This window comes from Asterias rubens, chromosome 9 (genome assembly GCF_902459465.1).
Source record: "Asterias rubens chromosome 9, eAstRub1.3, whole genome shotgun sequence".
NCBI lineage: Eukaryota > Metazoa > Echinodermata > Asteroidea > Forcipulatida > Asteriidae > Asterias > Asterias rubens.
In genome coordinates, this window is record NC_047070.1 from 12793731 (window position 1) to 12818668 (window position 24938).

Genomic DNA, 24938 nt, shown 5'->3' on the forward strand with positions numbered 1-24938 from the left:
TCACGTGACGGACAATCCTCCAATCAAATGGCAAGGATCTGCTTGGGTGTTATATAATGAACACTATTGGTAATTACTCAAAATAATTATCAGCATAAAATCTCACTTGGTAAGGAGTAATGGGGAGAGGTTGATAGTATAAAACATTGTGAGAAACAGCTCCCTCTGAAGTGACATAGTTTTCGAGAAAGAAGTAATTTTCCACGATTTTGATTTCAAGACCTCAAGTTTAGAATTTGAGGTCTCGAAATCAAGCATCTGAAAGCACACAACTTCGTGTGACAAGGGTGTTTTATCTCCCAACACAGGTTTGTTATTTTATGCATATGTTGAGATACACCAAGTAAGAAGACTGGTCTTTGACAATTTGCAATAGTGTCCATTGTCTTTAAATCCGGAATTAACAAATTGCAATACCTCTAGTGGTCTTATGGTTTAAATAGTGGTTGTGGATAGAACTTAATCTAAGGTGGGTTTTGTCTACAACACTCTAAAAAGTTTACAGTGGCCAGCCTTACATAAGAGAATCATTCAACCAATATCCGATAACATATTTCAAGGTATGCATAACAGTTTATTAAAAGTATTGAAAGTTAAAGGAACTGAAAAGCTCACCAATCGGTTTCGGTTGTAATCATACAGCATAGCATTCTCCTTTAGTTTTAAAGGAGACAAATCTACAATCTGAAAGAAAATGTACACCTTTTGTTATTGTTTAATTTCCAAAGGGATGCCACAGGAATACACTCCTTGGATACCAGCAGGAAAAAGAGATTATGTTGATTAATCTTTACTTAAAGAGAATTTCTGATCGGTTGTAATGATAATAACAATTATTGGATGGTATTATTTCATTTAATTTATTCTGGTTGTGTAGCCAAGAACTCTCAACAAAGCGAACTTAATGACTGTACTAGCCAAGAACCTATTTAGCTTTTTGGAGTTATGGTGGACACTATAGGAGTGCACTCTTTAGTTCGGGTGTCAACAGACAAACGTACCCAAACCAAATAGTGCTGTAGTATTGTGTCCACGTTACCTCAAAATGGCTTATGGAGAGAAGACAAGGAAGGATGTTTCAATGTTAGATATATTCCAAGGGAAAACCCACACAGCCAGGAAGGGACAGAAAACCCAATCCACATACGTGTAGTGCACCGGTAGAATTCGAACTGGGGTCCTACAGGTGGACGGTGGAAAAGATGATAGCACTACGCTAAACCGATAGAAAAATCTTTGCAGAAATTTGATACAAGTACAAAGTTTTTAAAGAAACACTTCCGTCTTTAAACATTGTAGTGTGGAAGAAAAATGTACCAGCAGCACGCAGTTCTTATCTGGATTTTTCACCTCAGAAAAGGGTGTTTTTTAGAAAACAAGAGGATAGAGTGAATATACTTTTCCCAGTGATGTAGCTTTACTTTCAGGACCATACTATTTTATATCCACAATGTTCATCTTCTTCACTTACCCTTAGGTTTTTACTGCAGTCAGGATGCCAGATTTCAGTACCTTTAAAGAGAAAACAGGAAGAAAACAACATGTTTATTTATAGCAGCTATAACCAGCCTTGTTCCCGTGGGTCATAAACTAAATCAATCCCCCTTGTCACTAACCCCTGGCAAGAAGATACAGACAAACAAACCAGACCGCTTGATGCGCATGCTTGTTTACAGTGCTTTAAAGGGTACTTAGCATGTGTGTGTATCAAAGATGCAGATATTTCAATGCGATCGAGTATAACAAATAATTTGTTTACTTTTTTTATTTCATCATTTTGGGTTGAAAACAAATATATCGATATCAAACAGTGTAAATAAGCACCCAAAAAAAAAAAAAAAAAAAAAGGTCATGCTCACATTTTAACTATTATACATGGGATGGAAAAACCCACATAAAATCCCTGTAGGCTAAGGTTTGAAGGGAGATTCGAACCGAGGACGTCAGATGTGAAGGCAGGGAAAGAGTCAGCCTAACATGCTTTAGGCAGTCACCCAAACCTGTAAACAGCTTTACACGGCACAAGTTCACAGAAGAATGAGAAAAACTAGTAACTTATGTCTTGATGCCGCTTGAATGCATGTAAAGAATGCATCAAATACTTTAACAGTGGCATGTGGGTGCACACTTTGCTTACGTTGTATTTATACCGATTGAGAAATTTAGAAATAAAATGTTGTTGATGATGATAAATCCATGAGAACAAGGTTGTTTTACAAATGGATGACTTTTTGTGCACTGTTATATCCATCACTAGATGTCCTTCACCTAAAAAAACCACATGAGCACGCATGAGTAACTCTCAAATTAATATAGCACAGGTAAAACTATGATACCTATAGCGGAGTAGCTTGGAGTAGCTTTCTTTGACTGCGATAATTGTATCTATGATGATGGATAACAAGATGATTTAGGTAGCTATGAGACAGACAGGTATGAGAGTCAGTCAAGCAGTCAAGGTGAATGAAGCTTTTTACAATCCCGACATCTCACATAGATCAAACCGGGTCTTAATTACTTCTCATCTCAGACAGTCAAGTTATAACATTATTTATGTTTAATAGAGTGGTTATGTCTAATAACTTGTGTTGTTCTTTGTGTACATGTAGAAGGGAAACTGACTGGGTAAGTTTTTATAAATAGTTTGGGTTTGAACAAAGACAAATTAACAAAAGTGGGACTTGAACCAACAACCTCTTGATTAACGTACCGGCACTCTACCAACTGAGCTATCTAGCCCTACGTTGGCAGCCTCCCTAATAGTCAATATCTTTGTTCAGGGGTGCCAGTCAGAAGCCATATAACTGTTAACTGTCATGTAGCCAGGGATCACACCCAAATAACAATACAAACTGGGAAGCAGCAGCTAGGGGATCATCTTAAGGAAATGTGACTTTTTACTATTAAATGTCAAGTATTGAACCACAAGGGAAACTGAATACTTCTGAATTCCTGTAACCCATAGGGTTCTGTAACCCATAGGGTTCTGTAACCCATAGGGTTCTGTAACCCATAGGTTTCTGTAACCCATAGGGTTCTGTAACCCATAGGTTCCTGTAACCCATAGGGTTCTGTAACCCATAGGGTTCTGTAACCCATAGGGTTCTGTAACCCATAGGGTTCTGTAACCCATAGAGCCCTCGCTGTAACCCATACATGTACGTCCCTGTAACCATTAGTGCCCTAGGTTCCTGTAATCCTTAGGACCTTGTAACCCATGGGTCCTTTTACCATAAGACCAAGTAACATAGAGGCCCTAGTAGGTTCCTGTTGCCCATAGGGCCTTGAAGTCTGAGGTCTCAGTAACCCTTACAGCCAACTAACCCATGGGTCCCTTGACCCACAAGGCCCTGTAATATATGACCCTGCAGACTCTAGGTCCTTGTAACTACTAGGCCCATGTAATCCTAGGTCCCAGTAACCTTTAGCGCCCTGTAAGCCCTAGCACCACTCTTTGAAAACATTTCCATTTTGATCCGTTTGTTTTGTAGATTGATTTGATACTAACCCTGTATGTACATATCTTCTCCTTCGGTGAAGTGACTTCCACAACGACCACACTTGGCACATGTTGGATGATACCTCTTATCTCCTGCCTATATGACACAAATAAATAGAGATAATCACAATCAATATTGAGACTGGCTTAGGATTGAACAGTTATCAGATGCTAAATAACACATCAGGACACGAATGTACAAAAGCATCAACACCAACAAATGTTTCCATCAGCGATTCAAAAGTAATGCGACTTGCCTCTTGTTTCAGCACCAAGCTCTAATTAACTAATGATAAAACTATACTGTGAGAATCATTCATAGAGGAATTTAATGATTTGTTTACATGTACATGTAACTGTTAAATTTGTATCAAAATTGAGATTTTCGTTCAACTCTATTGACACCAAAGCCTACCCCAAATTGTTTATGACATTTTGATTGGATCAAAGAATGGTCCACATTTATGTAGCTCCATGAGTCCACGGTGTGTAAACTAGGTTCAATCCAGAATTTTATTTTCATCACTTTGATTTTGGCAGTAACATTATGTTAATCCTTTCCATAGGAAAGCATACTATATGTGCCAGCTTTTGCCTTCAATAACTTCAGCTCAGTTCAAAGGTAGAAATTGACACATCAATTTGTTCGGGATTCAGCTTGGTTTGTGCTACAACACTCCTTCATAGAATACTAAGAGTATTCCAGGGGGCGATAGGCCTTCCCTGATGGGACACAAGCAAATATCACAAAAAAGTACATTTATAACTCAATCATAGCTGGAATCCAGTATCTTATGACCGTGTAAGCAAAGATAATAAACAACATACAGTAGAAACACAAGCGGCTTTGTATCCCCTGCTGTCAAAACTCACTTATAGAAACTGACCCAGAATTGCATTTTTATTGTCACCTTAAAACATTCTTGAACGCAAGAGTCCCTTAAGAAATGAAACCAAAGCCGTGCTGTGCGGTTTCCATTTCCAGAAATTAATTCAGGGTAATTTTGCGGTGCTATTATGAGTGTTGAACTAGGGCATTAAGCTGTGGGGTTTACCACAGCTTGTAATAACCCAAGAATCATGGCAACTTCCCTCCAGAGTAAATGACCAGTCCTGCTAAAACCTTACAGGCAAATACCTAGCAATAAACCTCATTAATACTTGTTGTAGTTCATATCAGATAATGTGGACTTTGCAAATCTAATTGTAGGAAGTGTGGGAAAATATCAATGACCTACAAAGAAACCCTCAAACTAGGCCAGTGGAGTGTTTGGTATTGATGAGCAGTCAGTAGTAAGAAACTTATTCTGAGCTGTAACTTACTTTACATTACACACAACTGTCAACAATCTGGGCCCAATTTCATAAAGATTGTAAGCACAAAAACACGCTTAACACAAAATAGTACTGCTTAGCAGAATCGGGTTACAAGCCAAAATTACATTAAGTTTGCATGTTGTGTCTTGTGTCCGACTCATTTTTGGTCAGCAAAGAATTTGTCAAGCAGTATTTTCTGCTTTACAGCTTTTATTGAATGATTTTTCAATATCAAATTTCACCACCTTTAACTCACAAAGATCATTCATACAACTGGGTTTCTGAAACCTGTGATCAATGTAAAGTGATTCATCATTAAATTGTCCCACTCTTCCTTGCCACTGCAAGACATTGTGCTTTTCCTAGATGCAGCCATCTTTTCTTTCCCCATTCAAATCAATTTTATCAAACTGAGGCTATAAGGAAAAGCAGTCTAGCTCGTTGGGTACTGAGAACCTGGGCCCAGAGCTGCTTAAAGGTCAGCAAATTTTCGTGCTAACTGCAGCAAGAAATGTACTTAAAGGCAATGGACACTATTGGTAATTACTCAAAATAATTATTATCATAAAACCTTTCTTGATAACGAGTAATGGGGAGAGGTTGGTAGTTTAAAACATTGTGAGAAACAGCTCATTTTGAAGTAACATACTTTTCGAGAAAGAAGTAATTTTCTGTGAATTTGATTTTGAGATCACAGATTTAGGATTTGAAGTCTCGAAATCAAGCATCTGAAAGCACACAACTCCGTGTGACAAGGGTGTTTTTTCTTTCATTATTATCTCAGAACTTCGACGACCAATTGAGCTCAGATTTGCACAGAATTGTTATTTTATGCATATGTTGAGATACAGCAAGTGAGAAGACTGGTCTTTGAAAATCACCAAACGTGTCCACTGTCTTTAAGCATTTAAGCGTATTTCACAGGTTGGTGGCCATCTTGCACGATCACGATTGATTTGTATTGTAATGACATTCATTTTCATACGGTAAGCACTGTAAGGTTAACATAACTTTTTAAGTGCTTACGGCTAGCAGCACTATAAAATGGAAATCGCACAGTAAGTAAAAAATCGGCCGTTAAGTAACTCTATAAAATTGGGCCTAGTTCTCTTAGTTGCTACAACACACAGTAAAGCTGAAAAAGACTATGCCAACTCTATGTGTATCAGCGAATGTCACGGCAAATCTAGTTCATGAAGCCAAGGAAAAAGCGGCTTTCTACAAATAGAACCTTAATGTAATTACTACATGTAAGACCTTGTGATGTAAGAGTGTATTGTGGAGCAGTCATTGTTACTTACCTCCAGCACTCGGCCTGTAATGAACTGCTCACAGTGGGAACATTTTACTCCAAAGTTTTGCTGATAATGTTTCTCACAATAAGGCTTCCCTTCCCTGAAACAAAACAACATCAAAATCAAAATTAATTGATTCCGATAATGATGTAAAAAACATTATAACTTCACAAATTAACATTTCCAATATCCTGATAAGAGGCTCTGTTTTCTACCGAAATCAAATAAATGTTCAACTTTGACCTAGATGATAAGCTCACAGGAAGCCTATTGATGCACATTCAATGATCATATCACATTTTACCTTGAACATTTAATTTGACTTTGGAGTTGCTGATTCGCAAGGACCAGCAAAGTAATTAATTTAGTCACAAAGCATTGACCAAAAACACTTATATCATGTGTGAACCAAGAATTCCAAGTTATAATTTGTTGTTTTGTCATCAAAATAAACATATTAATAATTTCAATTACTGTTTATTTTTCCACTGATGTTTGATGTAGGCATTTCTAAAACAATTTTACCACAAAATATGATCCTGGCATTTATCTATTAAAACATTGCTTGTACTGTAAACTGCAGCTACTCATTTCAAAAAGTTGCATTCTCATAGTGTTTATTCACTTTATGCAATGTATGCTCCTTGAATGACACAAATCTACATGCTAAGCTAGTCTATTGCTGCTTAGCAAGTTAGTTTAGCAAAACAATAATGGGATAAAGTATTGGGAACAACAATGGTATTCTTGGCAAGAAACCATTTTCTGCTGAGATAGTAATTTCTAGTTTTGAGCTAAGCAAGCTTGACACAATTTGTTGTTATACATGTACATACCTTCCCATGTATTCAGCACTAAGAGGTTTGCTACAGACGGCACACTTGAAGCAAGTAACGTGCCAATGTTTCTCTAGAGCTATCAGAGCCTGTCCATTCACTATCTCATGACTGCAATGGGCACAACCTGGTCAATAATAAACAATACAGTTCAATTATCTCCAAACCTCCAAGCAATGTATCAAACCAACTACATCAAGGACTGGGTTTAAAGGTAGGTCATTCTTGGCTGAGGATCCCTTCAAGTACATTCCATTCAAGTGCCCTGTTCCCTGGGAAAAAAATACTTTGCCCACAAATACGTATTTGTACAAGTAGACCGCTTGCACAAGATATATTTACTCTGCAACCTTTAAGAACTTACTTTTTTGATATCAAATAATATTACAAAACACAAGGGAAGCTGACTGCGTAAGTTATAAATCGACTTGAATGGGAATTGAACCAACGACCTCCGGCGCTCTACCAACTGAGGTATCTAGCCCTATGTTCACAGTCTCCCTATGTGGTAAATAACTTTGTTCAGTGATGCCAGTCAGAAGCCTTTCTTTGTGATGTGTGTATTGCCACTAGGTTTGGTGTACATGTAGGATATTCCATTTAACAATTATTGTAAAGTATCTTGCTCATGAGTACAAGAAGTGTCATGACTGGGACTCGAACCCACACTCTGAGCTTGAGTTTGAACGTCTCAATCACTCGGCTATGACACACCACCCCAAAAAAGGTTTATGTCAGTAGTACCTATCCCCCAGAGATAAAATCATTAACATACTTTCAAAGTCAAGAAATTAGCATTTAAAGTACCTTTGTTTAATCCCGTAATAAAATACAAGTTTTTCTCATGATTTGTCATTTAAATGTAAAGGCGTATTACAGAAGTAATTCAGGAAACTTGTTTGCAATTTGAAGTAAATTTTCACAAATTTCCTGGTGACTTTTGTCACTCTTACGTATGGTTGCAGCAACAGCTTGCTTAGGTTTGTTGGATGATTTGGACTTGGAGCTTTTCTTGTCCTTGGTGGTAGGGAGTGTACCATTAGGAGGTCCATCTTTAGCAGTAGGGCTACATTTAGTGCATAGGACATCATTGCCATTATATGTCACCTTCTCCCCAGGGGATATAGTCAGCCTGTAAACAGAGAAACAACATCATTAGCAACAGTATGTAGGATTGTGGGTATGAGGTTATTCTACAAGGTGTACTGATACCATGATCAGAGAGGCTTACACTACCCAGTGTAACTACATGTACATTGCAAATGACCAGCATGCTTCCCAATAAAAGAATTCACCTCATCATAGGACACGCACACAATTCAAAGGTTCAGTGCAGTAACTATAACATCTGTTCTTAAAAGTTCAATTTCATTTCACTTAATAGTAAGTTCTGGTATCAAGAATTTCCTCTTTTTTGTTCTCTTCCTTTGTTTTCCCCTTCTAATTTTATTTCTATTTTTTCGGGGGGGGGGGGGATTTGGGGAAGGTTAGTGTTCAAGATTTGATTTGTTATTTTACACATAGGTCATTCTGCCTAATCATAAACCACTGGTATGTGCATACAATAACCTGATTCAAATGACCATTCATGTGACATGCAAACAATCACCAACATGATTTCACACAGCTAGACGTGTCAAGGTCTGTACTGTTCATATCTCTCTGATGTTATACTATAGTATAACCGGAACACTACGTAATGCTGTGCATAGGTGTAACATTGGACAATCAAAGATGGAAATCTAGTTGCCAAGTTTAAAATGCTTAATAAGATGTAATGTACTTTGTAATTTGTCATTTCATGCAGGACCATGTTTTGAATAGTAGTGCAAAAACAAACAGGAACTATGGCATTTGAGACAAATGTTAACATTAAATAGAAAAGAACCACCTCTCGTAATGTATTTAGTTTCTGGGTTTGATGTTAAAGATTAACCACTCAGCAGCAACTAATTCGTTGTTTATTATTTGATTCAAGGTGCTCTCTCCTTGTACTTTCAGTGAACAACTGAATGCAAGCTTGCTCATTCGTCTAGCTCATTAACTGTAGCTCTCGCACAGTCAAAAACTTAGAATTTTATGTTCTGAATTGTTCAATAAAAGGCCAATGAGGAAGCATTTGAACTTGAAACCTAGTTAGTTACTTAGTAGAGTTAAACTAACTTCAGACCAAAGAGTAGTCATGGATTAAAACAATCTAACATTCCATGTAGATAGTTGTAGTTTGTCAACCTGTTGGGACAGATTAAATGAGGAGTTAACAGCAAATGACAGAGCAATCTAGTATCAAGACAATAACAACACACTAATATAATAGCTAGCTTTATTGGTGGCTCGATAGCTTGGTAACAGAGGAAACATACGCCTGCAATCACTTCACTGCAAACTGAACACGTGTCTACCTCACTGCTGGTTTACTACTACATGTATTAGTTTGAACTACTGCTAAATTGTTGAGTAATACTAGCAGTGGGCTATAATCAACAAAAATTAGAACTCATCTGCTATAGAAAGCTGAAGGTGTTTGCTCTAAGCTTTCTTTAAATTCACATATTTTAGGCATTGGAAGTTACATTTAAAAACAACTAATACAAAGTTAGAACTTTATTATGATGTCAATTGTCATGTTCCCTGCAGCAATATTAAATAATGCCCATTGAAACAAGTACTGATTCTAATAACACCAAGAAGGGTCAGACTTTTTTCCACCTAATGACACTGGACACTATTGGTAATTGTCAAAGATCAGTCTTCTCACTTGGTGTATCTCAACATATGCATAAAATAATAAACCTGTGAAAATTTGAGCTTGATCGGTCGTCGGAGTTGCAAGATAACTATGAAAGAAAAAACACCCTTGTCACACAAAGTTGTGTGCTTTCAGATGTTTATCTTCAACACCTCAAAATCTTATTCTGAGGTCTCAAAATCAAATTCGTGGAGAATTACTTCTTTCTCGAAAACTATGTCACTTTAGAGGGAGCCGTTTCTCACAATGTTTTATACTATCAACCTCTCCCAATTACTCGATACCAAGTAAGGTTTTATGCTAATAATTATTTGGAGTAATTACCAGTAGTGTCCACTGCCTTTAAATTCTTAGTCACATGGTTGAGTGAAGGATGATGGATGGCTAAACTAAGCTAGAAGTATATGCAATTGGGAATACCAAACTATCAGGGAGGCAGGATATCAACACTCGGCTAGTTCCTGATCATGTACTTTACATGTATGGCTATGGTTTATTAGTATTGCAGGGATTATGGGCAAACTAAGTAGTCAAGCTGGCACTGCATTAATTATTCAAACTAATTCATGACAAGAAACACAATCAAGTGGACCACTCTTCAACCTTATACCAGTTTCTCCATTGGTTGAAACTTTCTTAAAGGACCTGAAACCACCAAAAAGTGTTTGCACATGACAATGGATATGCAGGCTTATAACTAAACAGACTTTAAATTGATCAGTATTATCAGTTTGTGTTATGACTCTCAACTTTCAATCAAACAATGCACGGAACAGTCAGGTAACTTTTCTGTACATTTATGATGGAAATTAAGGGTGATTTAAACAGCAAACAAACAAATTAATCAACTCCAATTATTTCAAGTAGAAGCCTGGATGTCAATACACAAGTTGAAACACTTTTAGTTGGTTTTAGGTTCATAAAAAAACTGCAATAATAATAGTGTGGTTTTGATAGTATTCTTATCACACATCTCAAACAAACATTGATCCTATCAATGCCACTTTGAATGCCACTTTGGATGGATGCTATTTTCAATTATCAAAACAATCGTTTAGAAATAAAACTCCATGAGCCTCTGATGGTAGATAGAAGGCCACTTCCTTTTTGAGTTGACTTGCTCTGACATATGTATGTCACTGTAAATCTACTGTGACCATGGTAACTGTTTCCATACATCTGTTTCTACACATTTCAGAAAGAGGGCTATATTACAACTGTACTGTCCCTTGCTCCTAAATCATACTAAACCAGTCACGCTGCCTTGAAATCTACAGGGGAAATACTGTTAGATTAACAAGATTGGACATGGCTGATTTTAAAACATGTCTTGGACATACTCCAACTTCCTCAATTACTGCCAAATGTCACGGGACTCCATAATGAGGTCATGTTAGCAACCAGTTTGGAGTTCAGAACCTGTTTTAGACAGAGAGACTTTCAATCTTGATTAATGTCTTGAAGAAAGCAGCCATGTTAGAGCAAAGATGTAAGAACTCAGCAGTGTTAGTATACCGTGTTGTAAACAATGCTGTGATGTTAGTGCTAAGAAGGAAAGATTTTGTAAGAATCAATGAGCATTGTATTAGTTGAACTTAAATCCAACCAATCTGCTGATAAAATAAGCCATCAAATGCAATGTATGAAAACATCATGCATAATGTGAACTAGAAGCTTAACATGTATGCTAGTGGTAAGTCCATGTGTCCTACTCAGTGCATTCCAGCTAACCCCATCTCCTCATATGACCAAAGCACCTATCAGTACGGCGCCAGCATATACAGTAGTTATCATATACAATGTATGACATGCATTTCATACCACTTTATATGATATCATATAGCAAATGATCAACAAATATTCCAACAGTTTCCGTTTGAAATGTTCATAATAAATATCAGTTATGGAATTAACTCCTTTTCAACATTTGAAAGATAATGCACAACATTGGTATTTGACGGGATGGTACAAAATGTTTTTTCACAAGAATTATTATTTAAAAAATGTCTGTCCTATTACTCTAATGCTCAAGTAGTACCACAACTACAACTTGTCCTTCATATTGGAAAAGAGACAAGCAATAAATAGTAAAAGCAGTTTTGTTCTCATGGGAATAAAAACATGTTTTTTTCTTGCTCTTAAAATGTCAGCTTCTGCCATGCACTCAGAACAATATTTGCTTTGCATAGTGAGAACAAGGTCTACATTAATATGAAAATTAGTTATTGCCATCAATAGCATAACCAAAGCTGCAAGTAGTGCTCAGAACGCTGTTCAGAAAAGTTGTTAGTAGCGGAAGAAAATTAAAAGTAATTGGTTAGTTAGCCTTGAGCTCAGCAGCCATGATCCATGACAGTAAGTACACCCCTGCTTATTAAATGGTACAATCCTGTCATTAACTTTCAGCCAGTGCTAATATTTGGCTGCTACTGTATGGACTGCTGCACTGATGATTAGGGGTAGATCTCCCTTGAAGTGAACAGTGAGGGATCCTTTACAAACCTACAGAGGCTGCACTGAAGATGACATTGAAGACAGAAACAGCAGCCTAGTCTCTTGTCAAGTGAAACTTCATCACCGCTATCGAAGGCATGCCTGGAGGAAACAACCACAAACACGTACACAAGACACACACCAAGAAATGACAGAAGAGAAAGAGGAACGAAATGAACTCAAATGAAATAAATATATATCAGACAAATCAAATAACAAAAGACATCTGACATTTTAGCACTACAACCTTATTCAAAACACTGCAAGTAACTCCTGCTCTAGCAAAAATCCTGCTCTAGCAAAACATTGGTCAAAGTACCATGTTTACTTACAATTTTTTAAATATTAAATGACTTCAGCACATTGTCTTTGCAAAAAGTCAGTAACATTTTCAGCCAAAAACACATAATAAATCTGCACAGCATTGTCACTTGATGACTGTCATGCAACAATACGAATGTTAAAAAAGCAGGTATTTCATAAGCAGATATTTTGAATAAAGCCACAGACACTACATGTGCGTTCTGGTGGTCATAACCAATGACTGTATCAAATGAATTGACCATTGGTTAATCACTGTCCAGTCGACTAGCAAAACACACCCCAAAGGATAGACAGTAAACCAGCACATCATGATCAGCTGCAGGCTAGCTTTATGTATGGCCAGCTAGATAACACCATTGAATCAACCAAGAATGAACCAAGCAGCCTGTCACACTTTTAGCTAAACCAACAAATTATAAAGTTTTAAACACTACGATGACATACACACAAACACAGAACTAAATGACAATACACTAGACACAAACAAAAAAAACAAAAAAGAGAAACTACGCAAGTTTACAATGCACCGCATGCAAAGCTTTTCCTTTTTACTGACTATAACACTATTACATTTGCAGTATATCATGCACTGTGATTCAATGAAGAAACTTTTTAGTTCCAACAAGTAGGTCTACATTAAGCATTTGTATTGGAAGAAGGAGTGATAATTCCCCTCGGTTTGTTTATTCCTTCCAGTTATGGCTGGTACCCTCACTGCAAATAAAACCTATTTCCATAAAAAAATCAAATGTAGAAAGGTTAACTAAACAGGGAAAACTAGAAGTCAGGTAACAACTTATAGAATGCTTGTTTGAATATTGTCTTCAAGTCTAAGTAAAAAGTATTAAAAAGAGGGGGGGGGTGACAACTTCAAAAGATCCTCTTTCATTTCTTAACATTTGTTAAAGGAGAAAGTAATTTATGTCGCTAACAAGTCTGCATTGACTGAGTAGCTTATTTGATGAGAGACACTGGACCCACAGGATTTCAGATCAAACCATCCAAATACAAATTCCCAGACAGTTGATCCTATAGGAATAGGAGGTCTGCATATAACTCAATAGAAGATGCAATATAGCAACATGGTTAATAATCACATCATGATGGTATGAGCACACAGCAAGCCAGGGGGCGTCATCATGCTATGATCCACTTTCATACATCAAATATCCAAGACACACTAACAGCGCATCACCAGCTAGTCTGCCTGCCATGTTGGTGCTCAAAGCCAACTAAAGAAGGTAGGGTACTATGCCTGCACCACAACACACGCATGCTGAAGACACATTAGCAATGTCATAAACCCTTCCCTTACTTCCATCCCCCTCCCCAAATAAAAACAAGAGAATATTAAACACCAAAGTAGTATATAACGCAAACCTCTACCCTGGGAAATAACTCGCTAATAAGTACTTTCCAGACCGCTTGATCACTGGTGTGTTAACAATTCCTTCAAGGAATGTTGCACATTCTTTAATAAAGTTAGTCCCTAGAGTCTGTTCATCCTCATTTAGTTAGCAGCTCATGTCTAACTGTACTGCAAGATTCAATCTCATCTAAGGATAATGCATGCCATTAGAGTAGAGTCCAGTGTGATGGATGCAGTCTTTCAAGTTAGAAGACAACATTCATAATACACTGTATTCACACCAATACACTTTGGCTCATTTTCAGTTTAGATCTGACATGGATCAAACAAAATGGTAATCCAGGATTTATCTTTGTTCACTTAATCCCCATTAAGACAATTGTCTCAAATACAGTGATCAATCATGATCAGAATAAAAGATAAGTTCATTGCATTGTACAATTTTTCTCAGTAGAGGACGAATTGTTGGCCTAAATTTGACTGGGCATTTGAAAAAGGAAAATATAAACCTTTTACTATTTTACTTATTGTATTAAGTAAGACATTTATGACACAATCCATACTTAATAAGAGTGAGTTTCACCATGGGCAAATGTCATAAACTTATCCATATGTACTGGGGTAACCTGTAGATTGTAAACACTAAAAGCTAGTGAGGAGGCACTTCTTTGCATGCTCCATATCATCTCTTAAAATTATTACTTTTTAATTAACTGTTTTTTACCACTTATAAGTGCCATGTCAATCAAACTTTCAAAGAAGGGACAGATCCACCATGCTGGTTGGGGCTTTTATAAAGTCTCCCTTTAGAATGACAAACAAACATTCATTCTTACAGAGAGTCTTGTAACTACCCATTGCCATAATATTGAGGTTATAACAAAATATTGCTTACCCGCATCTAGCACAGACAAAGCAGAATTTATGGTAGGTATCTCCTAGAGCTGTAACGACTTCTCCTTCTAAGTAGTCTCCACATGCTTTACATTTAGTACCAAACTGCTCCTGGTAGTCCGTACCGCAGTAGTACTTGCCATCTTTAGTGAAGAAACCTCCTTGTGATAGAGCACTGGCACAAACTATAAAGCAACAAGAAAAAACAAATTCATTTATTCAACTGAGTAATTCACTGGTTTTTATTCTTCTCTTTACTCATTTACTGTTTTCAGTCAACAGTTTTTGTTTATGATGAAAAGCAATTTACAACAGCTCTATTTTATTCAAATAGTATTCAAGTGACTTCAAACTAACTGAGGTTGAGGAAATAAACAATCATTAAGTTAACCCAAAACCAAAAGGATGTTGTCTCCGAGTGGTATTAATTCCACCTTTGATCTGTCTTAGAGCTACAAGTATTGAAGCCAAAGCTAGCAAAGAATCTTAAAGCTATTGGACCTTTTCGGTACATTAAAAAAAAAAAGTTCACAGATTTACAAATAACTTAGAGGGTTTACAGAAGGTAGTGGTGAAAGACTTCTCTTGAAAAATTATTCCATGAAATGCTTTACTTTTTGAGAAAACAGTAAAACAATATCAATTCTCGATAGCGAGAATTACGGATTTGTTTTTAACACATGTCATGACACGGTGAAACGCGCAGATACAAAGGTGGGTTTTCCCGTTATTTTCTCCTGACTCCGATGACCGATTGAACCTAAATTTTCACAGGTTTGTTATTTAATATAGAAGTTGTGATACACGAAGTGTGGGCCTTGGACAATACTGTTTACTGAAAGGGTCCAATGGCTTTAAAGTACATTGAGTGATGAGTTTGCAATATTAAACCCAACACTTAAAAGCAGATAACTGAACTTTTCGATTTGTTCAGTCTGTAGGCCTATTTCTAGTGTTATGATCCTTATAAAAGTATTTTGGTCAACATTAATGTTGCTCTTATTTGATACCACATTTGTCCCCACTTGATGTACATTTACATGTACTCATTCATTTATCTTTTTCATACACTTTTCATTTCTTTAAATCAAACAAGTTTGTACAACACCACATATTATCCTATTTGTTTCATTTATGAGGGAGCAAGTCATTATTTTTGAGATCATGAATCTTATTGATAAAATTGTTTGCATGACGTGTAAGAAATAAAACGTGTCAAATGTGCTTCAGAGAATTAATTGCTCAAACAGACCTAAGACAGTAATGTTTCAACTGTAAGCAAGGAAGTATATGACTACGTTTTAAACATTTTGTACAACAAAGTACGGTAGTGCTCCGAAACAGGGCCATGTTTTACTTGGCATAAAGCTTCATTGTAAATCTAACACCACAATCAACTACATGTACGCATACACTGCCTTAGTTTGTACTTGATATTGAAAAGCAAGTTACAACCATAGATTATACTCCATGTTAAAACTAAGAGCTACCGAGATACTGTATTGGCAACCTTTGTAACCTACTGTTTACTGTTATATGAACTTGACAAGACCTAGATTAGCAGATAAAAAGGCTGAATCCATACAAATTAAGGTTATTAAGGAGGTCAACGTAATGGAGTTAGTGTTCATTGAACTTCATTTATAAACAAACTCACTGATAAACTTTGTTTGCAATTTATTTGCTTCCAGCTTCTAGACAAAGTACAGTCCTAGTAATTTAAGAAGAAAACGAATTTAACAATTTGTTTTAATTTTAACCACCACTTTGAAAGTAAATCACAAGGAAGGTCTAGTGTGAATGTGTTGGTTCAAACCACCCATTACACTATGCATGCATGTAGACCAAGCAATACCACAAGTTTTGTTCACACAAATGGTGCAGTAATAGATCATTTTCACTATGCATAGTTTACACATGGATATACGATTGAAACAAAATTAACTAAAAGGCTTTTGAAAACCCTATTGCTCAATCTTTAACTGAAATTTCAAATTTGTATTTGTCAATTTAACTCATGAGAAGACACTAGTGGCTTGTATCAATCGATAGATACATGTTGACAGCAAATGGTCAAGGATAGGAATAAACGTGAAACAACCATTTTACAAAGTTCATATATAATCACTGTTTCTGTGAATTGAGTTTAAAAAATGATGATAGGTATGTTCTACCAGTTCACTAGAAAAAATATGGTACAGAATATGTACAGTCTGCACCATGTCTGAGCCACTGGTAATTGAATTAAAATTGAAATTCCTTCATGATTATTCAGAACATTGTAATAATTTTAGGATTAAATCTTAGAGGTTTATAGACTGAGGGTGCAATCAATCAATATGATCATCAGGTGTGTGCAAGAATCATTGCTAGAAATAAAACAAATACTGACAAATTGTATCCTACAATCAAATAAACAATGTAAGGAATGCTTAGTATGTTTATAATCTAAGCTTATGGTGATGATGATGGTAGTATCATATCTAATCACTCCATCAATCAGCCAATGTGTCATCATGGCCATAGTAAAGTGTTTACTCATCAATCAACCACAACCTAAAACTACAGTCAGTTTTGCACATGGCAATAATATTCACATCTAGGCAAATGATAACCTGCCTTTTGTATCGGACTCCTGCATCATTTGATATAGGAGCTATATTTTTACATAGCGCAGTGGACTCACTTATGTTCTGTGTTTTATCCTGTTTAAGTTAGTTTACAATTCTGTTGTCAACTTTTATGCTGAAAATATTTAAAGATTAAGGAAAGCAAACTGAGGAAGAAGGAACGATTTTTATAGTAAATATTAAACTGATTGTGTGCACATCACATTGACTGTGTAAAGACTGTGTGTATACATTGTAGATAGCTAGAATATCTCACCTCTCTCCATAACAATGTACATAATAACCTCCAACAACAAAACAGAGATAGTCATTCCATCTATGGTCATTCACTGTAAAAACAATGTCATGGATCCCACTTCATTTCTGTGTTTTCATCACTCAGGTGTTCTACTTTCATCTTTTTACTGCATAGGCTGGTCTGCAATTTCTTCATTCAGCTTGTGTTATTGTACATCTAGATGCAATAAATGCATAGCGTGTTTGACCATGTTTGACCAGTTCACAATGCCAGAAATGCCCTCATATTAAAAACCACTTGTAGTCTGATTGTTGCATTGATGCGGAGAATCCGCGATTGATGTTGAGAATGGATCAATAGGTGTCCGTGACAGATCAGTAGTTACAAGGTATTCCCATGTGGTTGTGTAGTTTACAGCTCAAATCAGGCTTGGCCTGCAAGTAACACTACTTTAAGGCTATTTCAGAAGAAATCACGCTCTGCATAATTGTAACGCAGTGAGAATCGACAAATACTTTATGTGCAAAATTTCCCTTGTGACATTTGGTTTAGTATCAGCAATACCACGGCGAGAAACATGGAGTACGGACGGAGGAACCTCCATGGTCTAATTCAGTCTCTCATGTAGAGTTAGTAATGGTTAACTTGTACCAATTTTCCTATTATTTAAAATTCAGATCTTTTATTTATTTTCTGGGTCTCCCTCCTTTTTATCAATATTTATTTTTAAAGACGAAATTGTAGAACCACTAATCACTTGACAAAATTGACTGCTTTTATTTGTAACAGTTAATTTTTGAGAAGTTTTTCTTGTCCCGTTTATCATCAATGGATGGATTAAAATCCTAGTATCTCTCAAAATTTGATCTGTATGAATCTGACAGCTTAAAAAGCTTTACTAGAATACCACACGAGACCATAAAGAGACTGGTTTTCAGATAGTTGTTTATTGATAGGCTAGTTATAAATGCATCTCCACATCATGTTAGAGTTTGATGAAGGCACAAGACCGTTACGCCTTTTGACATGGATGATCCAAATTACCGCACTATATTGGCCGACATACCAGGTGCATTGTATGGAATAATCCCTCATACAACATAAAAGGGGAAGCTTTGAGATGGACAAAACAAGTTGGAGGTCACATGGATTAGATCTGCACTTTCAACAAACTGAAACTTCTAAGCCAGTTGCAAAAACAGTCCCACATGTGAAATCCCAGCATTAAAATTTTTCTTTTATAAAAAAAAAATCATCAATTGGAACATTCATTGTAAAAAAAACAAAATATAAATGAAAACACTTTTAAAACAAACTTACCACAAACGTAAACCATTATCACCAATGTTTACAAGGCTGTAAATATATCCAATTTGTGATGGTATCTGGGCATGGGTACAGATTGGAGGTCTTTATAACAACGCAATGTTTGTAGTCAGTGTGAATAGTGGGTCAACTGCTCATAGAACTAAACCAATCATAATCAGCTTACAGTTTCATTGATAACATCAAGTTAAGCGCATATTCACCATACCTCAGGACTGAAGTATACAGGGGTGCCACTCCTATTAACCCTGTGTACTCAATCTTAAGTAAGAAAAAATAGCAATACTAAGTACATCCCCAAATCACTACAGATGATTTCCATTTACATAAAACATGTCGGGCTTCAATTTAATTAATTAATAATAAACTTTTAATCATTTTTTTTTTTAAACCTTCAAGAACAAATCAAGTGCATAGGATAAGGTTGAGCTTTATGAGCCAGCAATACTACACTCCCTGTGCAGAATACTTTGCATTCATACTTTTTATAATACTCAAAACTTGATCCTTCTACCAATAAACCTCCAACCAAGCTTCATGATGCTGATTGGTTCCTTACTTCACCTTTTGACCTATGAGAGATGGCATCAGACCATGATCCTCTATTGACTCCAATCAAAACCACAGGGAAACCCTAGCTCAAAAGGGTTCCTCTTTAATAAGGGCAATAGCTACTCCTATCCTCTGTTGTTTAACACTGGGGCTCAAATCCATAAAGCTGTTTGCAGCAGTATGAAGGTAAAAACTCCATGGTAGAAAGGAGTTTGTTGTCAAAAAAACTTATCAAGCAAACATCCAGGGATTTAGTGACAACCAATGAATGTTTTGTTGTTTTTAAAATATCATTATGCTACTGGGATACCTCTAAGATGATAGATAGCGAGCTTCTTAACTCACTGCTAATTTTCTTCTGTTTGTGTCGCTGAGAACAATGGAAAAGGACCAGTAGGTAAGGTAGGGTAGGATGTCTACCTTTATCTCAAAATTCACACATTGGAAATAATGCCATATTATGGTCAGTAGTTTCTTAACATAACCATGGAGAAAAGAATCAGTTGGCTCTTAGACATTTAGGTAAATTTCAGCCTACAGTCTGGTTCGAACGCCCACCCCTTATAAATCTTTGTAAACCAAGCAATTTATGTTCTTAAACTTCAAATCAGGCAACTCGGTCACATAATCTAAAACATGTACACATTTTGTCTCATACAAATATGATAAACTATTTGTCCCCAACAGACCACATACCAAAAGCAACAGGTGTCCCTTACATAGATGATTGAATTATAAACACCAGGTAGTTCAGTGTCACTCCCTAAGGCAAGAAAACATGTCCAGTAGAAAGCTGACATCAACAACTAGCAAAGAGATTTCACCTCAAGATGGACAAGAAATAAATCAATGAGCTTTAGTTTTATCACTAAATAACAATTTATTAACATATGCACTAGCTTTTTTAGAACTTAGAAAATAATGTCAATATGGGAAGACACTTTCACTTATAAGTTTTTGATTGCAAAACATTGAGCAGCCTGGGCTAGCTTCTGGTAGAAGAATGCACACAGATGAAAATAGGCACAGGATCAATATTAACTGATATTTTGTTTACACCTTTCTATCTTTTCTTTTTGCCCTCTCTTTTATATGCAGGGGGTTGAAGAAATCATCAAAGATGAGAATTACTGCTTTAGTTTAAGGCAAACTGTTAAACTTGTCGAAAGCTTCAAAACCATTTAAATTATAATATTTAATTAACTAATTTCTAAAAGCCTACAACTATCTGTTTACACACACAAATGGCGCCCTCTTGTGGTTTAAACAAAAGCTTTTGTGTTTTCAAATTTGAAAAGGAAAAAAAATAACAAAACTGTTTGTGTACTTTGCATTCCCAAAAGTGCATCAAACTCAGTCTAGAACGAGATGTAAACATCAGACATGCCCATCATGAGCTACGACAACAATTCAAAGAGGTGAAATTGCACCTGAAGTCAACTGATTGTTCAGTGGTGTATTTTGCAAGGCTTGATGATAATCTAACTGTACAAGACAAAGGAGGAATTATAAGACTGTGTTCTCATAAAACCACCACAACGGACGTCAGGACAAATTCATCAATGAAGATGATTCTATGTGCATCGATTGCCCTGATACTTTCACTTGAACCCAGCAGTTCTTGTTACTGTTTTTGCAACAATATTTGTGACCTCTTCAGAACACAGTTCAGACTTCAAAACAAACTTGTTAACATTTTCACATTCTCCAAGTCATCTTCATTTAAGTGATGCAGATCGTCATGTATACTTTATAAAGCAGTTTACAGGAAATGTGTGTTGGTGGCCAAACGTCATGGAGCTACTTTGGCACAAACATACCTTAAGCACAATACAAATCTGCAACAGAAACGTTTACCAGTCTAATGGCATATCTGTAATGATTGTGACTGATTCCCCATTTAGTTGCATTGGCAGAAATTTATTAAGCAATTCTTACTAACAACAAAGCTCTATGAAATTGGGCCAAGGGTCACATGTCCTAGTTTCTGGGATGCAGGTCATATTTTTTAAATAAATCAATTAAGCTAAAACAATTGGTAGGCATTTACTGATCAACTTAATTTATTTCGCATCCTGATCAGTGACATTGTTTTATTTTATTTTTATTTTTTTAAGCTCTACCTTTTCAATCTTTTGTTTAATGATAGATTTACAGTTGAATACAACCTCTTGATTATCTCACTCACAGTCTGCTTTATTGGATACGTGGAGTAAACAGAATATCATGACTTCAGTCTAATAGATGAAGAGCATTTTAAATATCCACACAGTCTCTCTTAACTTCTAATAATACTAACGCCCACTGATTTGTCTTTCCTAAGGCATTTGACTCTCAATGATTATCACAATAAGGGTATCTTTCCAAACACATTATTTTAAAATGTCAAGTAGACAGATGGATTATTGTTACAAAGATGGCTATGATTGTGGCAGATTATCCTGAGCCATGAGTGATGCACTTCAGGAAGGCCATACCTAGAGAGATAATATTCAACGCAACTCATTTAAATGGGTCAAGAGCAAACCTGCACACAGCAAGGTAAGTTTAGTTACAATGCAATCAGGGAAAAAGCTGACTGCTTGGTCAACAAGCATTGAGTCCTGACACTAATTCAATTGTAGGTAGAGCCAAGATGTGAACAATTGTAGCTGCAAGAGCCCTTCATGTTAACAAGTCCTTGTCAAGTGTTGCTTTTTTAGATCAAGCACAAGGAAGGCTTCAATTACTCAACAACCAATTCAGAGATGACCAACAAGCCATGCTGACATCTATTTGTTCCCATCTTAGTAACGTTACAATTCCAGATAAATATTGCACATCTAGTGTAAGGCACACCCTGCCTGGGTTATGGTCAGATGGTAGGGGGCTGGGTATTGGATGAGTGGCAGTCTTTACATGGGAAGAGGGATTAGGTTGACATCTCAAACCAAACAAAAATGTCAAAAAAGGCCATCCCACCCCCCAAAAATGTAATACTAATATTAATGTCACTGGTTTCATATACAAACCATAAACCGTAATCTCTATCTCTCTATTATGCTATTCTTGTTCCCATCTCAATGTTGGGCTTTCCATAGTTCTGGTTTATTACATTGTAAAACGAGATTGAAACAGGTGACCTAAAGGCCAAAATTGCTTTAATGCATCCATGAATATATGCTCAACATTCTCTGCTTTAAATTATACAAAAAGTACTGAATTTCAGTGCAAGTTGAGTAGTGAAGAATGTGTGCAATCTACTGATATGCACGTCCACCTTAAGAACATAACTGACTGTAACAACCAAATTCAACACCGTATGGTAACTCAAGACCCATATGGTGGACCCAATGTAAAGCAGGATCAGTTTACTAATGTGCAGTCTTTAGTCCAATCAAATCATAACAAAATATTCAGTTGGATTTTGAAGGAGTGTGAAAGTTAAGGGTTTTAATAATGCTCATTGTTAGCTTCTAAGTTATTGAAATTACTGAATTGGGCCCAGATTGTTCCAAATGGTCTCCACGGTCTACTCTCATCTTAGATTAATTCCAACTGCTAGAAGTGATGATGCATTGAGGTATCCCAACCACCAATCCCATTATGGTTTAGACCTCAGATCATTAACGATGTCTGACATTTTTCAATTACCCTAGTCTCCAGTATGTGCTAAATAGAGCACAGTGCAATCAATGTACTTGGTCCATCTCGCTCCATGTGTTATATCCAACATTAGTAATCACAATGACACATGACATTGAGTGTACTAGTTGTTATATCAGAAGACAAATCAAGATTATTGAAGTTTTGACTCCATTTTACGATTCATAAGTAACACTGTGGCCTATCTGACAGTCATTTGCCAATTCAGTAGACCTATTTAAAAGCAGGGTGTCAAATTTGGCTGCATTTGAATCCAAATTGCACTGATTTTAACAAATAAATAAGATTCCTGACTGAGAGTGGATTTATCATCTTGATATCTACCAACACACCCCCAACTTTAACCAAACCACAAAGTATTGATTACTGAGACTGGTTTGCTAAGCAATAGTGAGATGGGAAATGAAAACCCCTGAAGTAACCGTGGCCCAAGGGTTGGTTCCAGCATGGTTCCAGCTAGTCGACTATAGACTCAACTTTCCATCACTAGCATAAGATCTTGGTTAACTACATGGTGGATCAGTAATCAAACTTGCTCAGTGATGTCAAATTCAAGCGTAAATATCACTTCCTATGCTATAAACACTTGAGACAGGCATGCTTCAGGATAAATGATATTCCTTCTACTGTACTATATCACAAATTGAGGTCAATATATTGCTCTTGACCTAGTCATGAGAGAAACTCGCCTTCCAAAAAGCCACTTCCACACAACAAAAATCGTCACAAACTATAGAAAAACAAGTTAGTGTGAAATAACTTGTGTTTGAATACTTAAGACAAGTAGACTGACTCCATAAGTGGTTCTATTTTGGTCATGTTCAATATGGTCAACAGGTATGATGAAAAATACTTCTCATAAAAATATAAATAATAATAATAATAATAATAATAATAATAATAATAATAATAATAATAATAATAATAATAATAATAAGACTTGTAATGCGCACATATCCACCCTGCTGGGTGTTCAAGGCGCAAGTTCTACCAGTGGTTGTTACGACTGAATAATGCATCATAACTAATTCATGTCATTGTCAGACATATAGCATTATTTAACACTTCAAGGTGTTTAGGCAAAGTTACTTCATGGTTATGTGTTACATATAGCTATGAATAGAAGGTTAAGATATCAACATCAAACAATCCCGGGGCTCAAATGTGAAATTCTGATGAGTCTAACCCAGGGTCAGTTCATCCCTTCCTTATGCACTAAGCATCTTAGTAAACTAATAAGCTGTCAACATGGATGAAGCTGACAAGAACAGGCAAACACTGTTGATGTTTCCTTATGCCTTGAGAAAGTACAACCCACACCCAAGGATCAAACTCATTCAGTTTCAGCAGAACTGTTTCTTGTTCATGTCCGATATTAGGCCAAACCCTGCAGGTGGTTTCTACCAGTAGACTAGCACTGATTATTTGTCATTCTGACATATTGGCTCCAGAATAACATCCTTTCCTTCAAGGCAAGTATTCTCAGAGATATTCCATCATGTTATGACCTACAAAAAGAGACGGCCCATCAGGACACACACACACAGTGTTCTTATCATAGTAAACACTGCGCCCAGACTCAAGCTAGATTACAATCATGTCTGCAAATATACCTTGTAGGAAGACAATTATTTGTAGTCAAGTCTAGTTATAGCTGCAGGTCTTTTAATAACAAATTGATACTCTGCTCATTCTAAATGATTATCTGAAAATGGGCTATTTCAACTCCAGTTTCCTAAACAGGCTGGACTCTTCAATGCCATCAGGGTTT

The 24938-nt window shown here is 36.4% G+C and overlaps 1 protein-coding gene across 1 annotated transcript in view; it reads right to left on the minus strand.

Moving 5' to 3' along the window:
* Positions 1-24938, minus strand: part of LOC117294512 (actin-binding LIM protein 2-like) — a 67202-nt gene that overhangs the window by 23862 nt on the left and 18402 nt on the right. Inside the window, exons 3-10 of the mRNA XM_033776958.1 lie at positions 14778-14961; positions 12199-12291; positions 7901-8079; positions 6948-7074; positions 6118-6211; positions 3509-3596; positions 1472-1512; positions 616-684 (exon numbers count right to left, since the gene is read on the minus strand). Coding sequence (XP_033632849.1) covers positions 616-684; positions 1472-1512; positions 3509-3596; positions 6118-6211; positions 6948-7074; positions 7901-8079; positions 12199-12291; positions 14778-14961 — 875 coding nt within the window. The remainder of the gene's footprint in view (positions 1-615; positions 685-1471; positions 1513-3508; positions 3597-6117; positions 6212-6947; positions 7075-7900; positions 8080-12198; positions 12292-14777; positions 14962-24938) is intronic.